This window comes from Podarcis cretensis (assembly GCF_951804945.1).
Source record: "Podarcis cretensis genome assembly, chromosome: 8".
NCBI classification, from domain to species: Eukaryota; Metazoa; Chordata; class Lepidosauria; order Squamata; family Lacertidae; genus Podarcis; species Podarcis cretensis.
Window position 1 is genome coordinate 20,976,857 of NC_137177.1, and position 23,965 is coordinate 21,000,821.

Consider the following 23,965-nt stretch of genomic DNA (forward strand, 5'->3'; position numbering starts at 1 on the left):
TGTCTGACCTGATGCTTGATGTTAGAATATGCGTTACAAATACACAAGCGTCTTTATTTTTCACCTGTGAAATATTGAGGAGCTTGTGAAAGTAGTGTCAAGAGCAAGGACTTCTGGTTTCTAATATTCCCATCTCTGGAAGAGGATTATTGGGGTGAAATCAGCAAATGCATTAAAAATTGAATTTATATCACCACCATAAAGTTGGGCACTTGAGCTAGAAGCCTGAGGTCACTATGGGGACCTCTCCATGTGCTTCCTGTATATGCATCATTATCCCGAATATTCTGATATATAGCATGCCACCGCCTTTTCACTTGTATCCTTGAAGGGAGATTAAAAGGCATTGTACTACCACAAAAGCATACAGCCCCAAGGCTTGCTACAGCAAAACAACATGAGGGCAGGAAGGCGCATGCGCTCTGATTGGCTGAGTTTGAACCACGCAGAAGTGTGGGGTAGTGGTTAGAGTGCAACCAGGGTTCAAATCCCAACTCAGTTATAAAGCTCAACCTTACCTCATAGGGTTGTTGCGAAGATAAACATGCAGAGGAGAACCATGCATACCACGTTGAGGCCCTTGGGAAAAAATTGAAATAGAATCATGGCATTGGAAGGGACCACGAGGGTCATCTAGTCCAACCCCCTGCAATGCAAGAATCTTTTGGCCAATGTGGGGCTCAAACCCATGTCCCTGAGATGAAGAGCCTCCTGCTCTACTGACCGAGCTAGAAGTAGTGCAGTTACTCTGACCAAACCCCTGGAGTTGTATGTGCCACAGTCTGCTTTTGCTGATGTAAACACGGGCAAGGATCCAAAGCTTCCATTCATGGAGTCTGATGCTTCTCCCAGGCCCTGCCTCTGCCGAGAGCACAATCATTCCCCCTCCCATACAGATGCCAATTTCCACCCCCCTCTTTAATCCCCAAATCTTCAGAATATTCTTTTCAAATCCTCTTGGAGGGGATTTTCAGCGGGTGCTTTGCTTCGTGTCTTGAAGCTCCCCTCCCCCAGGCCAGCTGCAACGCTCGCCCAGAATCCTGCTTACACGTGTACAAAACTACACACATGTACTACTGGTGTGTGTGTGCATGCACACACATACACCAATTGCAAACACAGCATTGCAGGAGAATTTCTGCCGCCACACCTCGGCCGGTTTCTGCTGGTGATGGTCTGTGTGTCAGCAGGGCTTGGCCTCAGCGTGGCAGACCGACACATGTGGAGATTTAGAGGGAAAGACGCTGGAGCATATTTTCCAGGGCTGAGCCTTCAGCCAATCTTCCTGGCCCGCTTAAATCTCCACCTCAGAAATATATATATGTATAAAGCAGCAGAAATCGCTTTAAATCTCCCCCTCCCGCTCTTTGATCAGCAATCTGCTTCCCATTCGCTGAGCTTCACTCAGGGGACTAACCTGTGACATGGAATTATTCCCACTAGTGGCTTGGAAAGAGGAACCTGAAAGCGGAGGGATATGTGGGTTGTTCCCTGCACTTTTAAGCTCTCGGAATTTGGACAAAGAGGAGCAGGGCCCCAGGCAGCAGAATGGCTCTCTCCTTTTGAGAGGCTAGTGGGCTCAGTGGATCGAGGCGTGGATAGCAGAACCGGAACTCCTGGGTTCTAAGGTGTGGAGCTGGAGCCAATTGCATGGAGTTACATCTCCGGATCTGAAAGGTTCCCATAATTCCATGTTGTTCACCGTCGTATTCCCCCCCCCCCCCCAAAGAGTAAATAAAATGAGACTTGCTTCAGGATAGGACAGATGAAACGAAAAGCCCTGACCAGTGCAGCAGTGAATGCCATTATTGTGACATGGGGTGGGGGGGAGAGAAGCAAACTCTGTGAGTCCTTCGCCCTACCCCAGCCCCCAGCTGCCTGTTGCACACACTTCCAAGAGATAATTGGGAACAGATGCTAGCGGGAAAGGCGTGTGCTAAAGAAGGGAGGGGGTGTCCGCAGTCTAACGGCATCTTAGTTCTCTGCTGCAGAAGGGCATCCCACCCGGGAACCAGCAAAAAAAAAAAAAAGGTCAGCGGAGGGGCAGCCTCAATAATTTTGTCCTCCTAAACAGGGAGTATTGGAAACAGGCATAGAGGGAAAGGAGGCCTAGGCCTGGACTGATGGATTCAAAGCCCTGTGGTGATGCAGCCAGAGTGGTTAGAATCACCAAAGAGTTGTAGAGTTGAAAAGGATCACGAGGATCGATCATCTAATCCAACCCTCTGCGAAGCACAAATCTTTTTTGCCCAACGTGGGGCTCAAACTCACAACCCTGAGATTAAGAGTCTCATGCTCTTCCAGCTGAGCTATCCAGGTGCTGCAGGTGATAGGGCAGCGGAGGCTGGAACTATTAAAGCAACAGGGCACTGCCCAACCAACCTCTGCCTCCCCTCAGCCAGATCTCACCTGCCTACTTTCTCACATATATCTAGACTAGGAAGTGGCACTGCCAGCTTCCTCTTCCTTAGTGCCAGTGCTGCCCTCGTAGGAAACAGGAAGGCCATGAAGTTCACTGGGTGACCTGGGGCCAGGCTTTTTCTCTCAGCCTGTCGCCAGAAAAAAAATGAGGAAGGGGAGACTCAGGTGAGATCCTTGAAGGAAAGTTGGGATAGAAATGTAGTGATTTTTTAATAATAATAATAATAATAATAATAATAATAATAATAATAATTTATTATTTGTACTCCACCCGTCCAGCTGGGTTTCCCCAGCCACTCTGGGCAGCTTCCAACAAAGATTAAAAATACATTAAAATGTCACACATTAAAAACTTCCCTAAACAGGGCTGCCTTCAGATGTTTTCTAAATGTCAGGTATTTGTTGTTTACCTCTTTGACATCTGATGGGAGGGCATTCCACAGGGCGGGCACACTACTGAGAAAGCCCTCTGCCTGGTTCCCTGTACCTTTGCTTCTCTCAGTGAGGGAACCGCCAGAAGGCACTGGACCTCAGTGTCCGGGCAGAACGATGGGGGTGGAGACGCTCCTTCAGGTATACTGGGCCGAGGCCGTTTAGGGCTTTAAAGGTCAACACTGACACTTTGAATTGAGATCGGGAACGTACTGGGAGCCAATGTAGGTCTTTCAGGACCGGTGTTATATGGTCTCGGCGCCCGCTCCCAGTCACCAGTCTAGCTTCAAAGGTAGCACCTAGTAGGACTGTATTATGCAGCCTACCTGCCTCTCACTTCTTCCTGGTCAGTCACAGGCCTTACCTGTCAACTTTTTCCCCCCTTTCCCACTGAACCACAGAGCCAGCCCCTTACAGGATGTGGAAGATGTGTTTAGCAAGTCCAAATGATTCAATCTCACTTATAGGTCAGAACAGAGAGCAGACCTATCAGATGTGACCACATCTCGTAGGTCAACAACCCCTGCTGCTCACACCAAGAACCATGGCTGTGCTCGCAAGGAATGCAGGGAAGCTGCAGTGCCAATTCACATCATCCCATGCGATCACCCATCAAAAAGAACAGAGTTGCTCATTTTGGCAGTGTGGCGTAACGTGTCTTGCAAATGCAGAAATGCAGCCCGTCCTAACTCTACATGCTTTTCACTCACAGCAAGTGACAGAACAGTCACAAAGCCATGCCAGTTGACACCTTTTTTCCTACCTCAAACCATTAGCATAAATCAGCCTGTCTTTTCTCATATTGTGCAGAATTCCAAGCGCACGGGGAGCTACCTTTGAAACTGCCCTGCATGTGCACATATATTAATGGTAGCATTGCAGGATCAAAAGCAGAAGAAAGCTATTTTTGAGACTGAATATATTTTCTAATCAGTGTAGGGTTTGTAGTCAAACTACGGGCACAGGAAACGAAGAGATAGTAATCATGGTAAACATGATGCAAAAAAATGCCTCTGACTCCCCCCCCCCCCCCGCTCCTTCTCTCCCAGGTCATCCCCCACCCACCCATAATCACACACTGCCCATCAACTAAAAACCAAGAAAGCCAGCCACTGGTGCAGCCAAGCTCAGAACTGTTCGCACTGACTTGGCAGGGTTTGTAGGCAGAGCTCCTTCCCAACTTTATCTGGAGGTGCAGAGATTGAACCTTGGATTTCCCGCTGCAGCCTTTCTGTAATCTCTTTCATTACAGAAAGTATTTTGCAGGATTACCATTGGTCCAGGCCCAGTCCAGGTTGCATGAAGTCATGGCGGTGTGCATTTTCCTCACCAAAGAGTAACCGCAACTCCAAACATCTGGGATCAATGAAAAACCCCAGCCGCTCTGCCTCACCCCTCTCCCATCTTCAATATGGGGATAATGACGACCCACTTTGCAGATGGTTGAGATCAGGTATACAAAGTTCTCTGAGCTGTCTCAAAGCACAATCCTATCCACTGCGTTCAGGATTGCAGCCTGGTAGTGCAATCATATACTTGTCTACTTCAATGGGATTTAAGGTAAAGGTAAAGGTACCCCTGACAGTTATGTCCAGTTGCAGACGACTCTGGGGTTGTGCGCTCATCTCACTCTATAGGCCGAGGGAGCCGGCGTACAGTTTCCAGGTCATGTGGCCAGCATGACTAAGCCGCTTCTGTTGAACCAGAGCTGCGCACAGAAATGCCGTTTACCTTCCCACAAGAGCGGTACCTATTTATCTACTTGCACTTTGATGTGCTTTCAAACTGCTAGGTTGGCAGGAGCAGGGACCGGGCAATGGGAGCTCACCCCGTCATGGGGATTCGAACCGCCGACCTTCTGATCGGCAAGCCCTAGGCTCAGTGGTTTAGACCACACCACCACCCGCGTCCCTATCAATGGGATTTACTCCCAGGTAAATGCATATAGGAGTGCAGCCTAAAAGCACTGAATGAATGCCAACCTAACATTATTCATTTCCAAAAGCAGGATGGGAGGGAGAGTAGACTGGGTGTCATGTGACCTTTTGCTCTGAGGAATTGTGTACACGTTCCCTCCTTTACTCTGCATACAGTGCACTACCACTGCTGGTTTGGCAAGCAGAGTTAGCCACAACCCTCTCTCTCCTGCCATTTCTTAGGCAATACTGCATTTATATGCATTCTCCCCCCCCAAAAAAAAAAAAAAACCCAGTCAATGCAAATTGAAGAAAAGAACAATAGCATTTTTTGATAGTAATGTGTACATTGCCCAATACTAGGGAGTCAAGAACTTGTGCTGGGAGGAATGCACTCTGCACATGCTCAATGCACTCATGTTCCAAAGGTCTGCAGGTTAAAACAAAACAAAAAAATAGAGCTAAAATTTGGCTCGTATTAAGCCCTGCCTATGAATTATGGTCTGAAGCTCAACATCAAAAAAACGAAGATCATGGCTACTGGTCCCATCACCTCCTGGCAAATAGAAGGGGAAGAAATGGATGCAGTGAGAGATTTTACTTTCTTGGGCTCCATGATCACTGCAGATGGTGACAGCAGCCACGAAATTAAAAGACGCCTGCTTCTTGGGAGAAGGGCAATGACAGGCCTAGACAGCATCTTGAGAAGTAGAGACATCACCTTGCCAACAAAGGTCCGTATAGTTAAAGCTATGGTTTTCCCAGTAGTGATGTATGGAAGTGAGAGCTGGACCATAAAGAAGGCTGATCGCCGAAGAATTGATGCTTTTGAATTATGGTGCTGGAGAAGACTCTTGAGAGTCCCATGGACTGCAAGAAGATCAAACCTCTCCATTCTGAAGGAAATCAGCCCTGAGTGCTCACTGGAAGGACAGATTGTGAAGCTGAGGCTCCAGTACTTTGGCCACCTCATGAGAAGAGAAGACTCCCTGGAGAAGACCCTGATGTTGGGAAAGATGGAGGGCACAAGGAGAAGGGGGCGACAGAGGACGAGATGGTTGGATAGTGTTTTCGAGGTTACCAGCATGAGTCTGACCAAGCTGCGGGCGGCAGTGGAGGACAGGAGTGCCTGGCGTTCTCTGGTCCATGGGGTCACGAAGAGTCGGACACGACTAAACGACTAAACAACATGAATTAGACAAGCAGAAATTTGAATTAGACAAGCCCCTCCAGCCTACTATTTAAGCTATAGTTTCATTTAGGCCTGCCTGGGGGCAGTTTAAGGAGGGAGCTAGGTTATGTGCAAAAGGGGGCAGGCAGAGTCTCTTGGGGGCAAGCAAGGCCCGGTCAGAAAGCTGCCTTGATGCATGTAGTTGTTGCATCAGATTGTTGTGCAACGTGCTTTCCCACCCCAGGGCCTTGCTGTTCAGCCCCCGCTGTTTCTCGCCTTTCTCTTTCCCTGCAAAGCGGGTCAGCAGATCATCCCACCAGCACCCCCACCACAAATAAATAATGCAACTTCCACACTTTTCAACATAGGAGCCCAGAACAGGCAAAATATCAGAGGAGAGATTGGATTTCAACAAAATAAAAAAAAAAAACCTTTTTCCAAGGTAGGGGAGAGAAACCAGGAAAACAAATACTTTCCCCACCACCACCCCAGAGAAAAATGCAATTTAACGAGGTTCTATGTGGAAGGCGTTTGGAATATGAGAAGGCACCGCTGCATCCTTTCTGGGACTATCGGATGCTGGCATTCTCAAGATCCTTTTAAATATTAAAAAAGGACAATTAGCAACACACACACACACAGCCTTTAATTTAACACTCAGTATATGATGTGCCCCATTGTGATACACGATGCGTTGGACGAGGTGCGTTTGCTAGCGTGCTGCACACCCTTCCGCAGGCAGCAGCTGCCTCCTCCCCCTCACACTCCCCACCGCACCCACTAAGCTCGGACCTTTTCACCCACGGGGGTGGGTGGGGAGGCGGGGAGAGGGGGGGCGATGCGCGAGCTGGTTCACCCATGCCCGCCCGCCCGCGAGCGAGCGAGCGAACCAGCAAGCCAGCCACCGCTAGCCAGCGAGCGGTTTCTGAATGCGAGCGTGTGATATATATTTTTTTTTCTTAATGAGTGCAGCTTCCCAGGCAGCCAATCCGGAGCCGCGGTGGGCGTGGCCATGCTCTACCCTTGCTGAATGAGCAGGAGCTCCCTGGAGGTGGACGGCTACAGTGTGGAAGTAGCTGGGGAGCTGGCGAGTCCTGCAGGAGGGGCAGGAGAGCGCGAGGAAGGCAGGAAGGAAGAAGGGAGAAAGTGGTCCGCTCCCTGCCCGCTTTCCTTTCCTTTTTTATTTTAAGGAGATGAGCTTCGGGATTTCCCTTGCAACTTCAAAAATCCCTCCTCCTCCCCCAACATCCTCCACTTTTGCTTTAAACCATCCCAGTCCCAGACACCAAGGTCACGGTAGACGCCCCCTCTCTTAAAAGCAGGAAAGAACCCGCAACTGTTGGAATCCTCGAGACCCGGGTCAGCCTCGCTGAGGAATTCGAAGGCGGACACGGGAGAAGGGCGGTCGTGTGAACGGGAGGCTCCTGCAGTGAGACCCATCCCCGCTGAAGCGCCCATTCCCACCAGCACCCACCCTCGATGCCACCCACCATGAGGACGGCGCTCCTGCTGACCTGGACCGTATCCCTGAGTTACTTTGCAGACCCAGGTATGAACTGCAACTGCTTTATATTTGTCAAACTTCCTTCTGATGGAGACGGGAGGGGTGTGTGAGGGGGGATCTCCCAGTTTGCCAGCCTTAAGGGACCCCCCCCAAAAAAAAGCCACCCCACCCACTGAAGCTAAACTTAAGACTTTTAAAAAAAAAATGAACGGGTCCAACACTTTCACGAATGATGCCAGGCTATATATTATTAGGATTGGGACCTGGCTGAGAGTGCGGGGAGGTTGCTCTGTTTCTGGCTACAAGGGGGAGGGGGGACAAGGAGCAGTGCCTCAGGACACCTGGGTTCTATTCCTGACTCTGGGGGAGATCATGGGGCTTAATGGTTTGAGCAGAGGAACGGAGGCGGCAGGCTGGGACCTTCCTTGAGGAATGGGTTGGGACTCGGAACTGCTGGGGCGGGTGTTTTTTCTTTCCTGGGGTGGGTGGGGGGCTCATCCGGACTGTGCCAACGATTCTTGAGTACGCATGTATGTATGACCTTGAGGAGAAGTCGCCTTTGTACCACCGCCTTTGCCGCTCCCTGTTATCTGCGGGGGTGAACTTAAGCAAATAACCTCTGGTGCAGCCAGCAACGAAGTGAGTTCCCCCCTTCTATGGGGAGGGGTATTACCCCCCCACACACACACATCCTCGTTAAAACCACGCGTTGCAGTTTCATCTCAAGGGGGGATTTTTTATTTTTATTTTTGCGCGTGGGGTGTGTATGTGAATAATTATTCTAATTTTTCCCTGTGGGAATGGGAGGGCTACCATCGCCCTGCCTGATTCCCTGAAGTGCTCTTCTCCGCGGGGGCGTGCTTGGGGTTAGGGTTGATCTTTGAGTTCCCTTCCACCCGCAGACTCCCTCTCGTGGTTAACCTTGAACGGCTACATCTCAAGCGAGCTCGGTTCGCACGCCGACCAGCGCCCCCCTCCCACCCACTCCCGCTTCCCTCCCCCACAGTGCTGCAACCCCACCACCCACACCTCGTTGTCATTCAGGTGCGGCTTTATTATTTAGCAAGCATACGCGATCAGTCTTGAAGAGGGCGGCGGGGGGGGGGGGAAGACGAGCGCGGAACCTCTGAACTCCCCCCTCCCCTTCTGAATCTGGGTAAGCCTCGCCTGGCACTGGTGTGCTTCTCCCCATCCCACCCCCATCCCGCAGCACCTTTACTTTTAATATGATTTAATTTCTCCCCCTCCCCTTCCTGTCTTGTAATTTCTACCAGAGGTTCAGGATTTAGGGGGGGGGGTGTTTCAGGAGGCCTGGCAAGTTCAATGCTAACCCTTCTCTGCACAGAAGTCCTATTGAGTTCATTGGACGCTTGCGCCCAGGTAAGCGGAATTTAGGATAAATTCCAGAAATACCAAACTCTGGTTGTTGTGGATGCGTAAGTGGAAACTTGGGGGGGGGGCGCTCTGCAGATGCTCAGAGTTGTGCCTCTCGCCTCTCACCTCCCTCAACTGGCATTGGTGTCTAGGGAAAGAGTTCTGTGATTGAGTCATGTAGGGAATGTTGGAAGGTGGTTGGCTAGTTAACCTGCCAATCAGCTTCAGTCTCTGGTTATGAGATTTCTTTGCCTAGATTTGGGGTCAGCCCCTCAATAGGCTGCACCCCCTACATGCACAGGAGCAGGCCTAGCTGGAGACTTCATATGCATCATATACATTTAAAGCAATCCCCCCCCCCAAAAAAAAGAATTTTGGGAATTGTAGTTTTAAGAGTCCTGTGAATTGTAGCTCTGGATGAGTAAACTACAGCTGCCAGAGTGTTCTTTGGGTGGTGGAAATGTGCTTTAAATGTATGGTGTTTAGGCAGCCTATGGCATGTTGGGGCCTGAGGCCAGGGGGGGGGTGGAATCCAAAGAGCACTCTTCTCTCCACACCCTGTCCCCATTGGCATGTAGCGCCATGCGCTGGGAAAGTTTGCCTGTGCAACCCCCACCCCCCATGGAAAGAAGCAGGATCTGCATGTTAAGAGATAACATGGTTCCATCTCAGTGGGGTTTGTGCGGTGCAGTGGACAGGCCTGGTGGATTGTGGGTCAGGCATCTGTGTTCTGCTGTGCCTCCCTTAAGGGCATCATATATATACACACACACACCTCTCCCCTTGGCCTGCTGCAACATGGGAAGCTTGCCTCCAAGCAGGGCACCCCAGGGTCATCCTGGCAGTGGGTCACTGGGAGGAGCCACCTGGGCCAGTGAGCAGCTGTGGTTGTGCCTCCTCCAATGTAGAAATGAAATCCTGTTAAATGGCTCTGCTGTTCGGCCAGGAGGAGCTCTCCTCCAGTCGCAGTGCAGTGATGGGGGAAGGTGCACCTGCTGAACTTCTCCCTGACGGCTCTTAAAGGCACAGGAGCCGTTTCATTTGGAGAGGACCAGAAGCTGCCATATGCAGAATTGCACCAATGGTCTGCCTATAAGCTCAGTATGGTCCATACAAACCCTGGCAGCGCCTCTCCAGGGTTTCGGACAGCGGCCTCTCCCAGTCCTAGCTGGAGATGCTGAGGACTGAACCCAGGGCCTTGTGAGTACAAAGCAAAAACGGGACTCTACCACTGATGCAAGGAGTTCAATGTGTCTTCCTTTGGGCCTGGCAACCCTCCGGAGTTGGCCGGGTTCTCTTGGCTCATCTGCTGTCAGATGCCTTCAGTGGCAGCGATGGGAGTGCAGAGCGGCGCCCCCAGGGCAGGGTTTGGGGGTGTCGGGGATGCGTGGGTTGCGGAGGTGTCGAGGGGATAAGTGAGTTCACACTTGCACGCCTGGCTTAGCCTCTGCCCCCTGGCTACAAGTTCCCTTTGCAGTAACGCTAATGATTCCTGAGTGGTTGTGGCGCTCTTTTCCCCCCATGGCGCCTGCTCTTCGCTGGCGTTGAATCAACCTCTGCACAAGGGTGGGGAGGGAGCCGGGGACGGGGGGGCAGTGTCTAATGATGATGTTTCTTGAGCCAGCAGCCAGAGGCAGCAGCCGGAACATGGGAGACTAAGATGCAGGGCGGGGGAGTTTAAGGACAGAAACAGGATTTCAAACGGTCGCGTTAGGGCAGCTGAACACTTCTCCCTAGAAAAAGAATTTCCCTGTGGCACTAATGCATGGGGTGGAAAGTTAACAGCCACCGCAGTCCTAGCACTGTGATTTATGACGGGAACCTGTGGGCATCCCCTGATGCCGTACTACAACTCCCAACACCCGCTGACCATTGGCCATACTGGCCATGGGCCAATGCATATAAGCAGCTGGGGGATACTGACTCCATGCAAAAGATGGTCTCACCGGAGGTGCTAGAGAACAGCAGCCTATTGTAACTGGGGCCTTCAACATCCAAGCCAAGGTTCTCTTATCTGGGCTGCCTCAGGAGGACTCCGTGGCTGCCATCTTGGGGACCCTGTAGGCATCCAGATGTTGAGCAGATGATCAATGGTTATGCTGACTGGAGCCAATGGGAGTTGGAGTTCAGCAACAGCTGGAAGGCCACAGCTTCCTTCTCAGCTCTTTACCAACAGAATTTGGTTCAGTTATCTTTAAAAACAAAAAAACCCACACCCCTACTGTTCCTATCTTCATTTCCCACAACAGGTTCGGTGTTTGCAGGAGACTGAGGAAGCAACCTGCAAAGTAGGTTGTTGTCTGTGACGGCGTGTGCAGTGATGCACTTAATTTCCAAGGAGCTGTTTTTCGTTCCCCCCCCCCCCCTCATTCTCTGACATTGCAACGTCCTTATAATCTCCGACTTTTTTTTCAGAGCTGGGACCTCTCTTTAACATGGATCTCCAATACGGAATCCCTTTATGTCCTCCTTTGCCGCATTTTTTTCTCTCCCCTTAACCTCTTTCACCTTCTGTAAAGGCAAAAGTCCCTCAGTCGCTTCCCCCCAAGCCCCGGATAAAACAAAGGCTCCATCACTGACACAACCCAGTACACCAGGAATGGCCATGTTGGACTACAACTCCCATCATCCCTGACCATCAGCCATGCTGGCTGGGGTCGATGGGCGTCGGAGTACAATGACCTCTGGAGAACGGCACATGAGCTAACCCACATCACACCATTTGAAGGCTATTGGTCTTTGTCAATGTTTGTTGGTTTGTCCAATACTTCCTGCCTTCATCAAGGACCTACCACATATCTGGACCAACAATAAGTACTACCTTTGACAAAGGATCCTAAGAAATGTTTGGAGGAAATCTTGTTTTCAGCCCAGGAACTGCTTTCCTCAGAGGCAACCTTTCAGGGGCCACTTGGCAGAGTTGGGCACTCAAAGGAAGACACAGAGCAAGGCTGGTCAGGGGTGTGGCCTTCAGCGGGTGGGTGTGGCTGTGAAGGGCAAAGGGGTGTGGCCTGAGGAATAGTCCCGTATGTGGACAGAGGCCTTGAGGATGACATTTGAGTATCCCCTTCTCTATTTTATGGTGTACTTTTTCGTCAGTGGGGTAACAATGGGTTGGTGAGATCAGGTTCAAGGGGGGCACAAAAATTGCAGCTCTCCACTCTGCTTGGGAGCCCACCCACCTGTTTGCACACTCTCCTTGCCAAGGGTTCAAGGGACAGGCAGGCGCAAGGGAGCCTAGGTACGCCTCTGCTCTTGGTTCCCATAAGGACCTGGCGAAGGCTTTGCAGTTGTGACCTCCACGCTCCCCTTCATTGTAGGGGAAGGTCTGTAGTTGCCTTTTGCAGGAGCTGCTTTTCTCTCCATCAAGGAACCCCTGGCAAGCTGCTGTGGAACCCCAGAGTTCTTTGGAATATATTTTGAAAAGCGCCGTTCTATTTTAGTAACATAGAATAAGGCAGACTCTCCCCCCCCCCGACACACACACACACACTTTCCCTCTTTTTCTTTAGTTTAAACAAAGCTTTCAAAGAGCACACAATTCTCCACCAAGCCAAAGGTGTTCCGAGTTGGCAAAAAAACCCGGTATTGTGCGTCCCTGTTCTGTCCTTGCCTTTTTTTAAAAAAAAAAAAAGCATCTGATCTGAAATAGTCGTAATGAACCTGCTATTGTCAAACATTCACAGCTTCTGCCCATCTAAGGCTGCTTTTCTCTCTTCCCGCCCCCCCCCCCCACCTTCTTCTGTGCTTCAGGGTTCTGTTTGGTGTTCCAGCAGCACAAATAAATAAATAAATGCATTTCCAGCTGGCTCCCAGAATTCTAGAAAAGGGGATAATTTTCCCTCTTAAACCTTCAAAAAAAATTATTTTTATTTAAAAAAAATGCAGCCATCTCATTGAGAAGCTGTGTGACTGAAATTTGGCAGGAGCAAAAGCTGGCCTGGGGGATGTGCCTTCTGTTGTCTCTGTGGAAATCCACTCAAATTTGCAGTGATCTCAAGTTGGCAAAGTTGCAACGAGTGCATTTATCTGAATACTAATGCTGAGCCTTGCCTGTATTAAGTTATGCAAATGACTACCCCCTCCGCCTATCACTGACACAGAGCTGGGAGGTGGGGTGGGTGGGAGGAATGGCTGGTCGGCAGCCCCCAGCAGTGGTGGGGGTGGGGCGGGAGAGGAGGAGGAGGAGGAGGAGGAGGAAGAGAAGGCTGCCTTGGTAAGGCTGACAAAACAATTATAACTGATGCATTGATCAACTAAAAATAAGCCTTGCCGTAATTCAAGGTGATCTTTAGAGTATCTCGGAGGAAACTTAACATGGTGCGGCTTCTTTCCCCCTCTCTGGGTGAAATGACAAATCGTTGAAGTGCTGGGAAACCTGCTTAGCCAGAGAGCTGCAGAGAGCGGGCAGGAGGGGTGGAGTGGGGGCCACGTGGTCGTCCACATGCCGTCAGACGCCAACTCCCGAACCATTGGGCATGCTGGCTTGAGCCAACAGGATTGGAAGGGCTTCAGGTTGGCCATATCCAGTATGCGCAATGCATGCATATACAGTGGTACCTCAGGTTACAGACGCTTCAGGTTACACGCAGCCTTTCTCAACCTGTGGTTCCCCAGATGTTGTTGAACTACAACTCCCATCACCCCTAGCTAGCAAGGCCAGAGCTCATGGATGATGGGAGTTGTAGTCCAACAACATCTGGGGACCCACAGGTTGAGAACCACTGGTACAGACTCCGCTAACCCAGAAATAGTACCACGGGTTAAGAACTTTGCTTCAGGATGAGAATAGAAATCACGCGGCAGCGGCAGGAGGCCCCATTAGCTAAAGTGGTGCTTCAGGTTAAGAACAGTTTCAGGTTAAGAACGGACCTCCGGAACAAATTAAGTACTTAACCCGAGGTACCACTGTATGTATATTTGCATACATCAACCTTCTGCAGGTCAAAGGGGCAAAAATGCATAGTTAAATCCAGTCCTATGATCCACTGGAAAATACCAACGGCACTGTTCTTCAAGCCTTTGCCATTTCATCAGGCGCTGTCCGCAAACATGGAAGCCGGTCTTCTTAACCCTATGGGGTTAAGCATGCTTTTATACTTTAAAAAGAAGTGATTTTTCCCATGAGGCTGAATCCATCACTCATTACCTGTTTCCATACTTGCACAAGACGGGTTACGGGAATTGGAAAATGGACACCATCCTGTCTGTAGTTGTTTGGGCCAAAGGAACTGAACAAATGCGCTGAATGATGGGTTGCATCTGGAGCCCATGTGCTTAACAAGAAGAGAGAGAGAGAGAGAGAGAGAGAGAGAGAGACATCTATGCTGGTGTGTTCTATGCTGTGGAATGCTATTTGCTTTGATCACTTTGCATCTGTCCTGGGTTCATGTTGCAAAATAAAGTATTCCATGCATGTACGGACCACCACATATAGAAAAGTGTTAATAGTTAAGTTTGGCATGGCACCAGTCAATTCTTTTGTGGCTGTTGGTGACCCAGCCGCTTAGGGGGAATCAGTAGCAGTTCTCGTCTTCCCCCCCCCCCCCAAGAAACTTGAGTATTGAAAAACCATGCTTTGCAGGAGCTTTGTGCTGGCTGGCACAGCTTGAGTTCTCCCATTTTGCTTCTCTGTTGGTTCAAGCAGGTAAAAAAAGCTACATATGTGAGGGTTAGCACAGGGTTGGGTGTTTGTGACACCTGGCACTCCAAATGCTCTTAGACTCCATATCCCATCAGCCCTAGGCCAATGGTCAGGGATGATGGGAGTCGGAGTCCAACAATAGGTTTTCCGGCCCTGAGCTAGCATCAAATTCCATCCAAAACCTGGGACTGTGGTTTGTTTTGCTAGCCAGCCTTGAACCAAGGTTTGCTGGCTTTCCTGGTCCTGGTTCGTCAGGGCAAAATGCGAAGGTTTCCCCTTTTGTGGTGCCTTTATGAAGTAAGGGATAAAAGTGGGAGCCTTGAGCCTCATGCACCAGCCCATAGATCAGCAGTTCTCAACCTGTGGGTCCCCAGATGTTTTTGGACTACAACTCACATCATCCCTGAGCTCTGGCCTTGCTAGCTAGGGGTGATGGGAGTTGTAGTTCAGCAACATCTGGGGACCCACAGGTTGAGAAAGGCTGCCATAGATCATGTGCATTGTGTAAACCAGGGTTTCCCAAACATGGATCTCCAGCTGTTTTTTGACTACAACTCCCATCATCTCTAGCTAGCAGGACCAGTGGTCAGGGATGTTGGGAATTGGAGTCCCCAAACAGCTGGAGACCCAAGTTTGGGAAACCCTGGTGTGAGCCAAGCTAGTTAGCTGGACAGTGTGTCCAAACACAGCCAAGTGCTTGGCTGAGGATCCCCACTGCACCTGTCCCCAAACATTGGTGTTTTCTATGGATTATTCTGTTGACAGATTTTGGTTTGTGTCCACCAGCCTGTTGCATTGGCACAATCCGGGGCGGGGGGTGACGGGGAGGAGGAGAAGAGTCTATAGATTTGAAAAAAGGACGCATGAAAACAAATGAACAGCTCAGTCCCATAATGAATGGGGCATAAAAGTGCCTATCTCTCCATCTCCTGTAAATACTGGCATGCTTTGTGGATGTGAGGCTGCTTACACTGTATGAAGTGGCAGTTGCTATTAAACAAAATAAAGCTCTTATTTTCTCGCGTCTCATCTTCTGTCACGAAGTAATTGTCTGCTCCCTTAATTTCCTGCGGCAGTAAACATTTTGGATTGATTTTTCCTCTCTTTTTTTAACACGTCTGGAGAGATGCTTTAAGATAGCCATTGATTATTACCAGTGAAAATTGTTGGAGGAAATAGGGAAAATTGAATTTTCTCGGGGAGAAAAGACACAGAAGCCTTCAAAAACTGCAGTTATTACATGCTTGATGGCCACTAGATAGATTGGCAGGCTCCCAAAGATTTTGTCACTGCTGAACATATTTCATGGGGAAGAGAGGATTCAAAGAGCCGTGTGACTCTTCTCCTGCAGTTATTGCTCCTTCCAGAGCCAGGACTTAACTTGATGTATTGGTTTCGCCCTAGAACCTGGGTTTTTTTGTGCTTTTTTACTGCCAGAGCCCAGCCCCAGAACACGTGGAGCTGTAGAATAATGGATGTATCTGCTGTAAAATGAGGATGCTGTTCTCAAGACATTGTTTTCTCCTCTTGCCATGGTGGGGCAGGGCTGTGGTTCACTGGTAGAGCATGCACCACCTATGCAGATGGTCCAGATTTAATCTCCAACATCTCCAGGTAGAACTGGGAGAGACTCTGGTCTGAAATCCTGGAGAGCCACCAACAGGGTAGACAGTCCTGAGCTTGATGAACCAATTCTGTAACAAGCCAGTTCATCTGTTGTTGAATTCAGGCTCCCATCAGCCCCATCCAGCATGAGCAATGGGTCAAGGTTGAAGGAGGCTATAGTCTGGAAGACCATGTCATATCTGCAAGAGAAGTGGAACACAATGATCTGCCCCATAAGATGGCTTCCATGGTGGTAGACAGCCTGGTGCCATCCAGATGTTGTGGACTACAACACTCATTCTCCTGGGTTATTGGCCAGACTGGCTATGCCTCATGGGAGTTGCAGTCCATAACTGGTGGCCACCATGTCTGGCTGCCCCAATGTCCAATACAGTGGTACCTCGGGTTACAAATGCTTCAGGTTACATACGCTTCTGGTTACAGACTCCGCTAACCCAGAAATAGTGCTTCAGATTAAGAACTTTGCTTCAGGATGAGAACAGAAATTGTGCTCCGGTGGCGTGGCAGGAGGCCCCATTAGCTAAAGTGGTGCTTCAGGTTAAGTACGGACCTCCGGAACGAATTAAGTACTTAACCCGAGGCACCACTGTACATTGTTCAGCTGTGGTTTGTTACATGTTACGCACCTCAAGGACCTTCAGGCAGCTTGGACAAGACCAGAATCAGCTTTTGTCCTTTTGTGTTTACACCCTCCGCTTGTAGTGGTACAATCCTCTCTCTTTTTTGGTGTGTCAAAAAGGACATGAATCCAGAACAACCTGGGATTTGGCTGCCACTGCAAAAATCAGCATTTTGATTCCCTGTGTTCTATAGCACTTGGCCCACATGCAGTTTTGGTACTATGTAAGGTTTCTAGACCTCATGGTTGTGGTATGAATTTGGGAAATGTGCAGCTGGTGTTTGATGAAGGCCTTGAAAACCAGAAGACTGAACTGGGTGGGGAACCCCAGAATCCCATCTCCCTATGGGCATAGCCAAGATTTATTTTGGGGGGCAGGTATTGTTAGAGGTGGGCAGAACTGAGTTATTTGTGATACAAGTGGTCAATTAAGAATTTTTATTAATTTACTTGATTTGCGGGGGCAGCTGCTGCCCTGGCTACACCCAGGCAGCTTCACACCCCAAAAATAGGTGCGGGGGGTTGTTTTTCTTTAAAGGTAAGTGTAGCTTCAATGCATCCATAAATTTGGGCAATCTTTACAGGATGTAATCATGGCTTAATAAGCCAATAATCTATTAATGTTTTGCCTGTGCATTCAGCTCCTTCTTTCCCCCCATTGCAGCACAAGGAACCTAACCAGGACCTTTTCCGGTTTGTCCTGAACTGGAAACCTGCAGTTACCAAATTCAGAACAAAGCAGGATATGAATCCATGGAGCTAGTTCCTTTACATCCTGTCTTTTTTTGAACAAACTTAGCAAACCCTTTTCAGTTTGAGTCTTCCTGATTTAATCACAGTTGGTGCAAAGGTAGGAGAGCACAGGGGCTTTGTTGGGGAATAGGCTAGGTAATATTTCAGCTGACAAACCGGAGATATTGTCCATACCGCACAAAGTCTCCAGCTGTAACTGTATCGCTTCATGAACACTATCTCAAGTGCAAAAACACGTACAAAAAAATGATGGCCGGGACTGATGGGAGCTGGTCTTTGACAACATCTGGAAGGCAGCAGGTTTGGAAAGGCTGCTTTTCTGTTCTGGTAACCCTGGAGAAACAATATAAACTTTCAGAAGTGCCCATCTGTGATCTTCCAGTTGTGGTTGGACGACCATTGGCCATGCTGCCTGAGGCTGATGGGAAGTGGAGTCTGGCAACATCTGGTGGGTCACAGGATTCCCGCCCCTGGTCTTCCTTGCTTCCCCTTCTGCCTGGAATTGCTTCCCCAAACACCTTTGTGATGCTGTTTCTCTCTTCCGCCTACCCTTCAAATCCTTCATCAAAGGCCAGCTTCTCTGGGACGCATTTAGCCCAGCTCCTTCCCTTAGTCCTCACCCCCTACTGCAGATATAGCCTATGCAGTGGCCTCCAGATGCTAGTGGCTTACAACTCCCATTATCCTTCAGCATTGGCCAGGCTGATGGGAGATGGCGTTCCGCAACTGTATTATATCATTTCCCACCCCACCTTTGCCTACTCTCCACCTGTTATGTACTGAAGTTCTCACCCTAGGCCACCAGATGGATGCTGTAGATAGTTTTCACTCAGGTCCACATATGCAAATAAGGAATTGAAAGTGACGTTCAGTGATTGGATAGTTACAGAAAGTTGTTACTGTTGCCTTGTAGTTGAGCTCTGTATAAGCAGGTTGGCTGAACCCTTCAGTTCAGTTTTGTTCTGGCCTGTGAATAAACAAGAGCTGTTTGAAGAATCGCTGTGTCGTCTGATATGTTCACCCACAACTTAACACCACCTTCCATCTGTATCTGGAGGGTCACCACATTTGCTGCCCCCCTGCATTATGACAACAAGGCTCCCCTTTTTGTCACAGAAATAAAATAACAATAATAATAACAACAATAAATTTATTATTTATACCCCGCCCATCTGGCTGGGTTTCCCCAGCCACTCTGGGCGGCTGCCAACAGAATAAAAAAAGAATAAAACATCACACATTAAAAACTTCCCTAAACAGGGCTGCCTTCAGATGCCTTCTACAAGTCAGGTAGTTGTTTATTTCCTTGACATCTGATGGGAGGGTGTTCCACAGGGTGAGTGCCACCACTGAGAAGGCCATCTGCCTGGTTCCCTGTAACCTCACTTCTTACAGTGAGGGAACTGCCAGAAGGCCCTCGGAGCTGGACCTCAGTTAAAACCCTTCTCCACAGAATAAAAACAGACAAGTGGAGCGTTGGGTGCCACAATTTAGGGAGGAGGTAGCCAAGCTGGAACTTGTGCAGAGGAGGGCAACCAAGATGATCAAGGGTCTGGAAACCAAGCCTTATGAGGAATGGTTGAAGGAGGTGGGTTAGTTTGGCCTGGAAAAGAAGAGACTGAGAGGATACCCATTTTCAAATATCTCAAGGGCTGTCACATGGAAGAGGAAACAAGCTTGTTTGCTCTGGAGGGGAGGACTCAGACCAATGGATTTAAGTTACAAGAAAGTAGACTCGGACTAAACACCAGAGCTCTTTGACAGTGAAACAGACTCCATCAGAAGGTGGTGGACTCTCCTCCTTTAGAGGTTTCTAAGCAGAGGTTGGGTGGCCATCTGTCATGGATGCTTTAGCTGAGATTCCTGCATTGTACAGGGTTAGACTAGGTGAATTCTATGATTCTCTATTCTGTTTCTGGGTCTGTCATTTGTTCTGCTTCTAATTTTCAGGTGGGAGTAGCGGTGCTTGCATTGCCAAAACAGTGTCATGCAAGAGGGAGGTATGGGCAGGCTTGTGGGGACCCCAAAATTTGTAGGATGCCCCCCAAATCATTAAAAAATTGATGGCTAGGGGAAAACACAAACGGGAGGCGAACCCCAAAACAGACCAGTTGTAGACTGCATGTGTGCAGCAGCCACAGAATTCTGGCAGGGTCAGAGGGGAATGGGATGGAATATCCTGGAAGGGGAATGTGGCTGGCTGGTTGGAACAGGATCACTCCGCACTGCAACACTTTGTTGCAGGTCCTACTTGTAGGCATTCAATCTGCCTCCCCAACACACCCAGCAGGCTCACGTTATCAAATGGCATTGGTGGTGCTGTCATGATTCGTGAAGCTACGTAACTCATTAAGACACTGTTGTCTGCCATATTTTTGAAGTGTATATCCTTTAAAGACCGGGTACATGAATCACGAGAGCCGCATTTAAAGTGCAGTGCTGCTTGCGCATGATCTGCGGAGGGAGCGCATCAGAATGTGCCGGATAATTCCCCAGGTGGTTAGTGACATCTATATGCAAATATAGATGGATGTACATCCTGCAATCTGTTACAAGCCACTGCCTCTTGGCAAAAGAAAAAAAAGGAAAAAAGGAAAATCCTTCATATACAAGGTAAAATGAAATGTGTCTGTATCATCCCAATGCCAGAGACTTGTGGGGCAGACCATAGTGTTATCATAGGGTGAGGCTATGTAGGACACCATGGGGTGCCAACATAAGAGATCTGGATCTAACTCATAGATCTCTTGAGTAATTTGCAGCAGATGAGCAAGATAATTGACTTCCTACTGTAATAACAAAAAAATAGGGGTTCCCCCCCCCCCTTCTAAACAAGGCAGCTGAGATGAAGAAAGCTTGGATTGTGGGGGAAACCAGGAGAAAACATGACTGACCTCTATTCTGGTACCCGAAACAAATTTCTGAGAATGTTCTCCAGAGGAATTCTGTTCCATATACCTGAAGGTACACGTCTCACCACCACCCACTGCCAGCTGCTGTTTTCCACCTGGTTCCAGCTGGTGAATCTCTGGACTCCAGTGACAAATGAAGTAGATCACACAAGCCTGGTGTCTGCTTGCTCAAGTTACAGAAGACTCGCAGCCAAAATCTAGGCAGGGCCCAGGGAAGTGGTCCAGCAGGAAAAGGGCAAAGGTGACGATGTAAAGATGCAGGAATATGACAAACAATGAGGCTTCCTGGGTTTTCCCTCCCACGTTTTGGGCAAATTTTCCACCACGGAAAAATGAGGATCTGGGGGAAGCACTGGGAAAGAGGAGTATATTCTCTCTTTCATATCACTGATCAAAAGCAACAGCTAGTATTTTGAAATAATATTGCCGCAAAACACCCAGGCCCAAGATTCAAATAGTTTGCAATATGAGACTGGTTCATGGTCTTGATATTTGTTAAGTTGTGGGTGAACATATCAGACGACACAGCGATTCTTCAAACAGCTCTTGTTTATTCAGAGGCCAGAACAGAACTGAGCTGAAGGGCTCAGTCAGGCTGCTTATATAGAGTTCCAGTACAACGTTACTGTAGCAACTTTCTAAAACTATCCAATCACTGAACGTCACTTTCGATCCTTCATTTGCATAACTATCTACAGTATCCCCCTGCTGGCCCAGGGTGAGAACTTCAGTACATAACAATATTGATGCTCACTGGCCCCAAGAATGGGCTTCCTGAACTGGATACTGAGCAACCTTAACTGCACGTGTTCAGAAGTCTCTGGGACAGCAAGGGAGCAGTGGAGGGATTGTGAAAAGACATGACAGGAGGCTTGGCAGTGTTCCTGATCCACGCTAGCTTTTGCCTTGAATGCAGCTCTCTTCCCACTTTCCAATTCGTGTGTCAAATGAGGGTGGCTGCTCACACACTGCTGATAAAGACTAAATGCATCGCCAGAAAGACTGTTTTTGCATGCCATGTGCATTTGTTTGTTAATGTTAACTGCATCGATCTGCTAATTCATATGGATGGAGGCAAATTTAGAAATAACTACTATAATTTAAATCGGGTGGGGAACGTTTTTTCGGTCTGAGTCACAGGCAGCCTTCTGGGGACCAGCCACTTGGTAGTTGTGGGCAGCAAAAGTGGGCGGAGCAATGGATGCAAATGTTCTCCTTGTATGGTAGGCTAGTTTCTGCACATACTCATGTTCCCCTCTCTCTTCATCTACCCAGGCAAGCAAGAGGCATTAGCAGAATTCGAGGAAACATTCCAGGAAGGCAAAAAAATTCAAGGGAGGTGCAAAACAGGGCTAGCAAAAGGGTGTGGCCTGAGGAGAGTGGGGTGGTTATCCAGGAAGACTCCTGGGGCCATGTTTGGCCCCTAGGCCTAAGGTTCACAACCCCTGATTTAAATAGAAATATGGCACATCTCATCCAAGTGGGGAGGAAGAAGTGACCTGTGCAGTCTGCTGTCCCACACATTTTGCTCTCCTGGTGTTTCAAGGTCTCTGCTTTCTCACAGCTCAGTTGGTTAGAGCATGGTGCTGATAATGCCAAGGTTGCAAGTTCGATCCCTGTATGGGGCAGCTGCATATTCCTGCATTGCAGGGGGTTAGACTAGATGATCCTTAAGGTCCCTTCCAGCTCTACAATTCTATTATTATTCTTGACATTATTCATCTTTCAACCGGACTTCAGACAGACAGCCCTTCAGATAGGCATGGGAAACCTTTAGGCCACCAAACATTGCCAAACTACAACTCCCATCATCCCAGGCCATTGGCTACGTTTGCAAGGACTGATGGGAGTTGTAGTTTGGCAACCTCTGGAGGGCCAAAGGTCCCCCACTCCTGAAATAGAGGGTTGTCCCTCTGCAAAGCAGGGCTGATGGTCAACCAACTTCAAACAGCATTGGGAAAAGCCCTAGCAATGTTGAAGAAGTGTTAGGGTGAGGCTGCTGCCCCTCTCTTTCCCTCTCTCCACCCCGCCAGCTCAGGCTCACCTTTCTCCAGAACATTAACCAGACAGAAAAGCCCTTAAATTTGGCATGTGGCTCTGTGTTAATCTACTCAGGAGTCCCTTATCGGGCCTCACAGCCACTTAGGCATTTCCAAAAAGGAGACGGCACAGCCGACTTGCACTTTGTCACATCTTGAACACTTGTTGTAGCAGAAAGGGGAGAAGGTGAAAGAATTGGCAGGAGCTGCACCAAATGAATTGTCTGCCTCTCGCTCTTTCCTTTTGGGTTTTTTTTGGGGGGGGATGGGAATGTCTGCTGGGCAGGACTGGTGGGGGGTGCCAGGGCAGCAGTTTCACGGTTCCCCAACCCAACCAGCCACCATCAATTAGTGAGAAATGAAATTGCATTTTAAAGTTATGCACAGAAAGGAGAAGCTTTGGTGGAAAGCTCATGGCAGAGTGCATTGTTCTGGTTGTGCTTTCATCACTTTTGAGTCCACCAAGGCGTTGGGTGGCTGTCCGTCCTTTTATTCTACAAATGATATCTCTGGTGGGCTGCTTCCTGCTCCTTTTCAGGGTGTGCGTGTCTCCTGGGGGCAAAACTACAGCATCCTTTGTGGGGCTTCACTGTAAGGGCAGGAAGCTGGGATAGCAACCTGACTGATGCTGGTCGTGGTTTTTTTGAACTGAATGTAAAAGAAATCATTCTGGAAAGGTCTCTTTTTAAAAAAACAAAAAAAAAGATAAAAGGGAAGACTCCCCTTAAAGACAAGATCAGCAGATGCACCTGTTTCAGGCACAATGGCTGCCAGCCTCCATTCTTGAATTCAAGCCCAGAGGAAGATATCAGAACACAATGGGGTGAAATTTGATTCAGTGCGAACCTCCCCGATTTGTACTTTCTGAAACAATAGATGAGCTGAAATGCAGCTATTTTGAAATCCACACCTCTCCAAAATTTGCAGCGCAGTTCTTCAGCCAAGTAATGAGTACAAAATGCATATACGTGAGACCAAATATGCATAAAAATGCATATATTAGTGGAAAATGCCTAAAAACGTGGTGGGGGGGATATGGATAAATTTGGCATTAAAATGCCGGTGAATTTTCTGGAGGGCTTTTAAATAAAAATCAGAAACGGATGTGGAAATGACAAGAACTGAACCTAAGACTGGGAAAATGAGAAACTGAGAGAAGTTGAAAATGGCAGATTCTCCTATCCATCCTCCTCCTATGAGGTTTTTCCATATCGGGAAGCACCTGCAGCTTAGGAAGCTGCAGAGCACAAAGCAAATGTTTAATGGAAAGAAAAGTACACCACACCAACCAAAGAGATAAAGGGCGTTCAAAACTTTCTTGGCTGTGAATGAGGAAGCAGCAGCAGAAGCCTCTTTCACAGGAGCAAAAAACTTCCAAGTAGTTGGAAGAACGGTTTTGACACAGCTCATGCAAAGGAACGGAAGTATCCAGCATGTAGCACTAATTCATAGGGAAGAAAGTGGTCTGCTGCAGGACATGCAAACACTGTTCTGGAGCTCTTTACACCATTCTTGGGGCCAGCCTCAACAAATGTGTCATAAGTCACAGGGCTC

General features: G+C 48.7%; 1 protein-coding gene across 3 annotated transcripts in view; it reads left to right on the forward strand.

Annotated features, from left to right (window-relative positions):
- The first annotated feature begins 6,867 nt into the window (after positions 1–6,867).
- KIRREL2 (kirre like nephrin family adhesion molecule 2) overlaps positions 6,868–23,965 on the forward strand; it is a 61,945-nt gene continuing 44,847 nt past the window's right edge. For 2 of the 3 annotated variants that reach the window (XM_079986004.1, XM_079986003.1), the window contains exon 1: positions 6,868–7,489. In XM_079986004.1, the coding sequence (XP_079842130.1) occupies positions 7,420–7,489 (70 nt within the window). In that variant the 5' untranslated portion in view covers positions 6,868–7,419. The remainder of the gene's footprint in view (positions 7,490–23,965) is intronic. The other variant, XM_079986002.1, reaches the window with a different exon arrangement.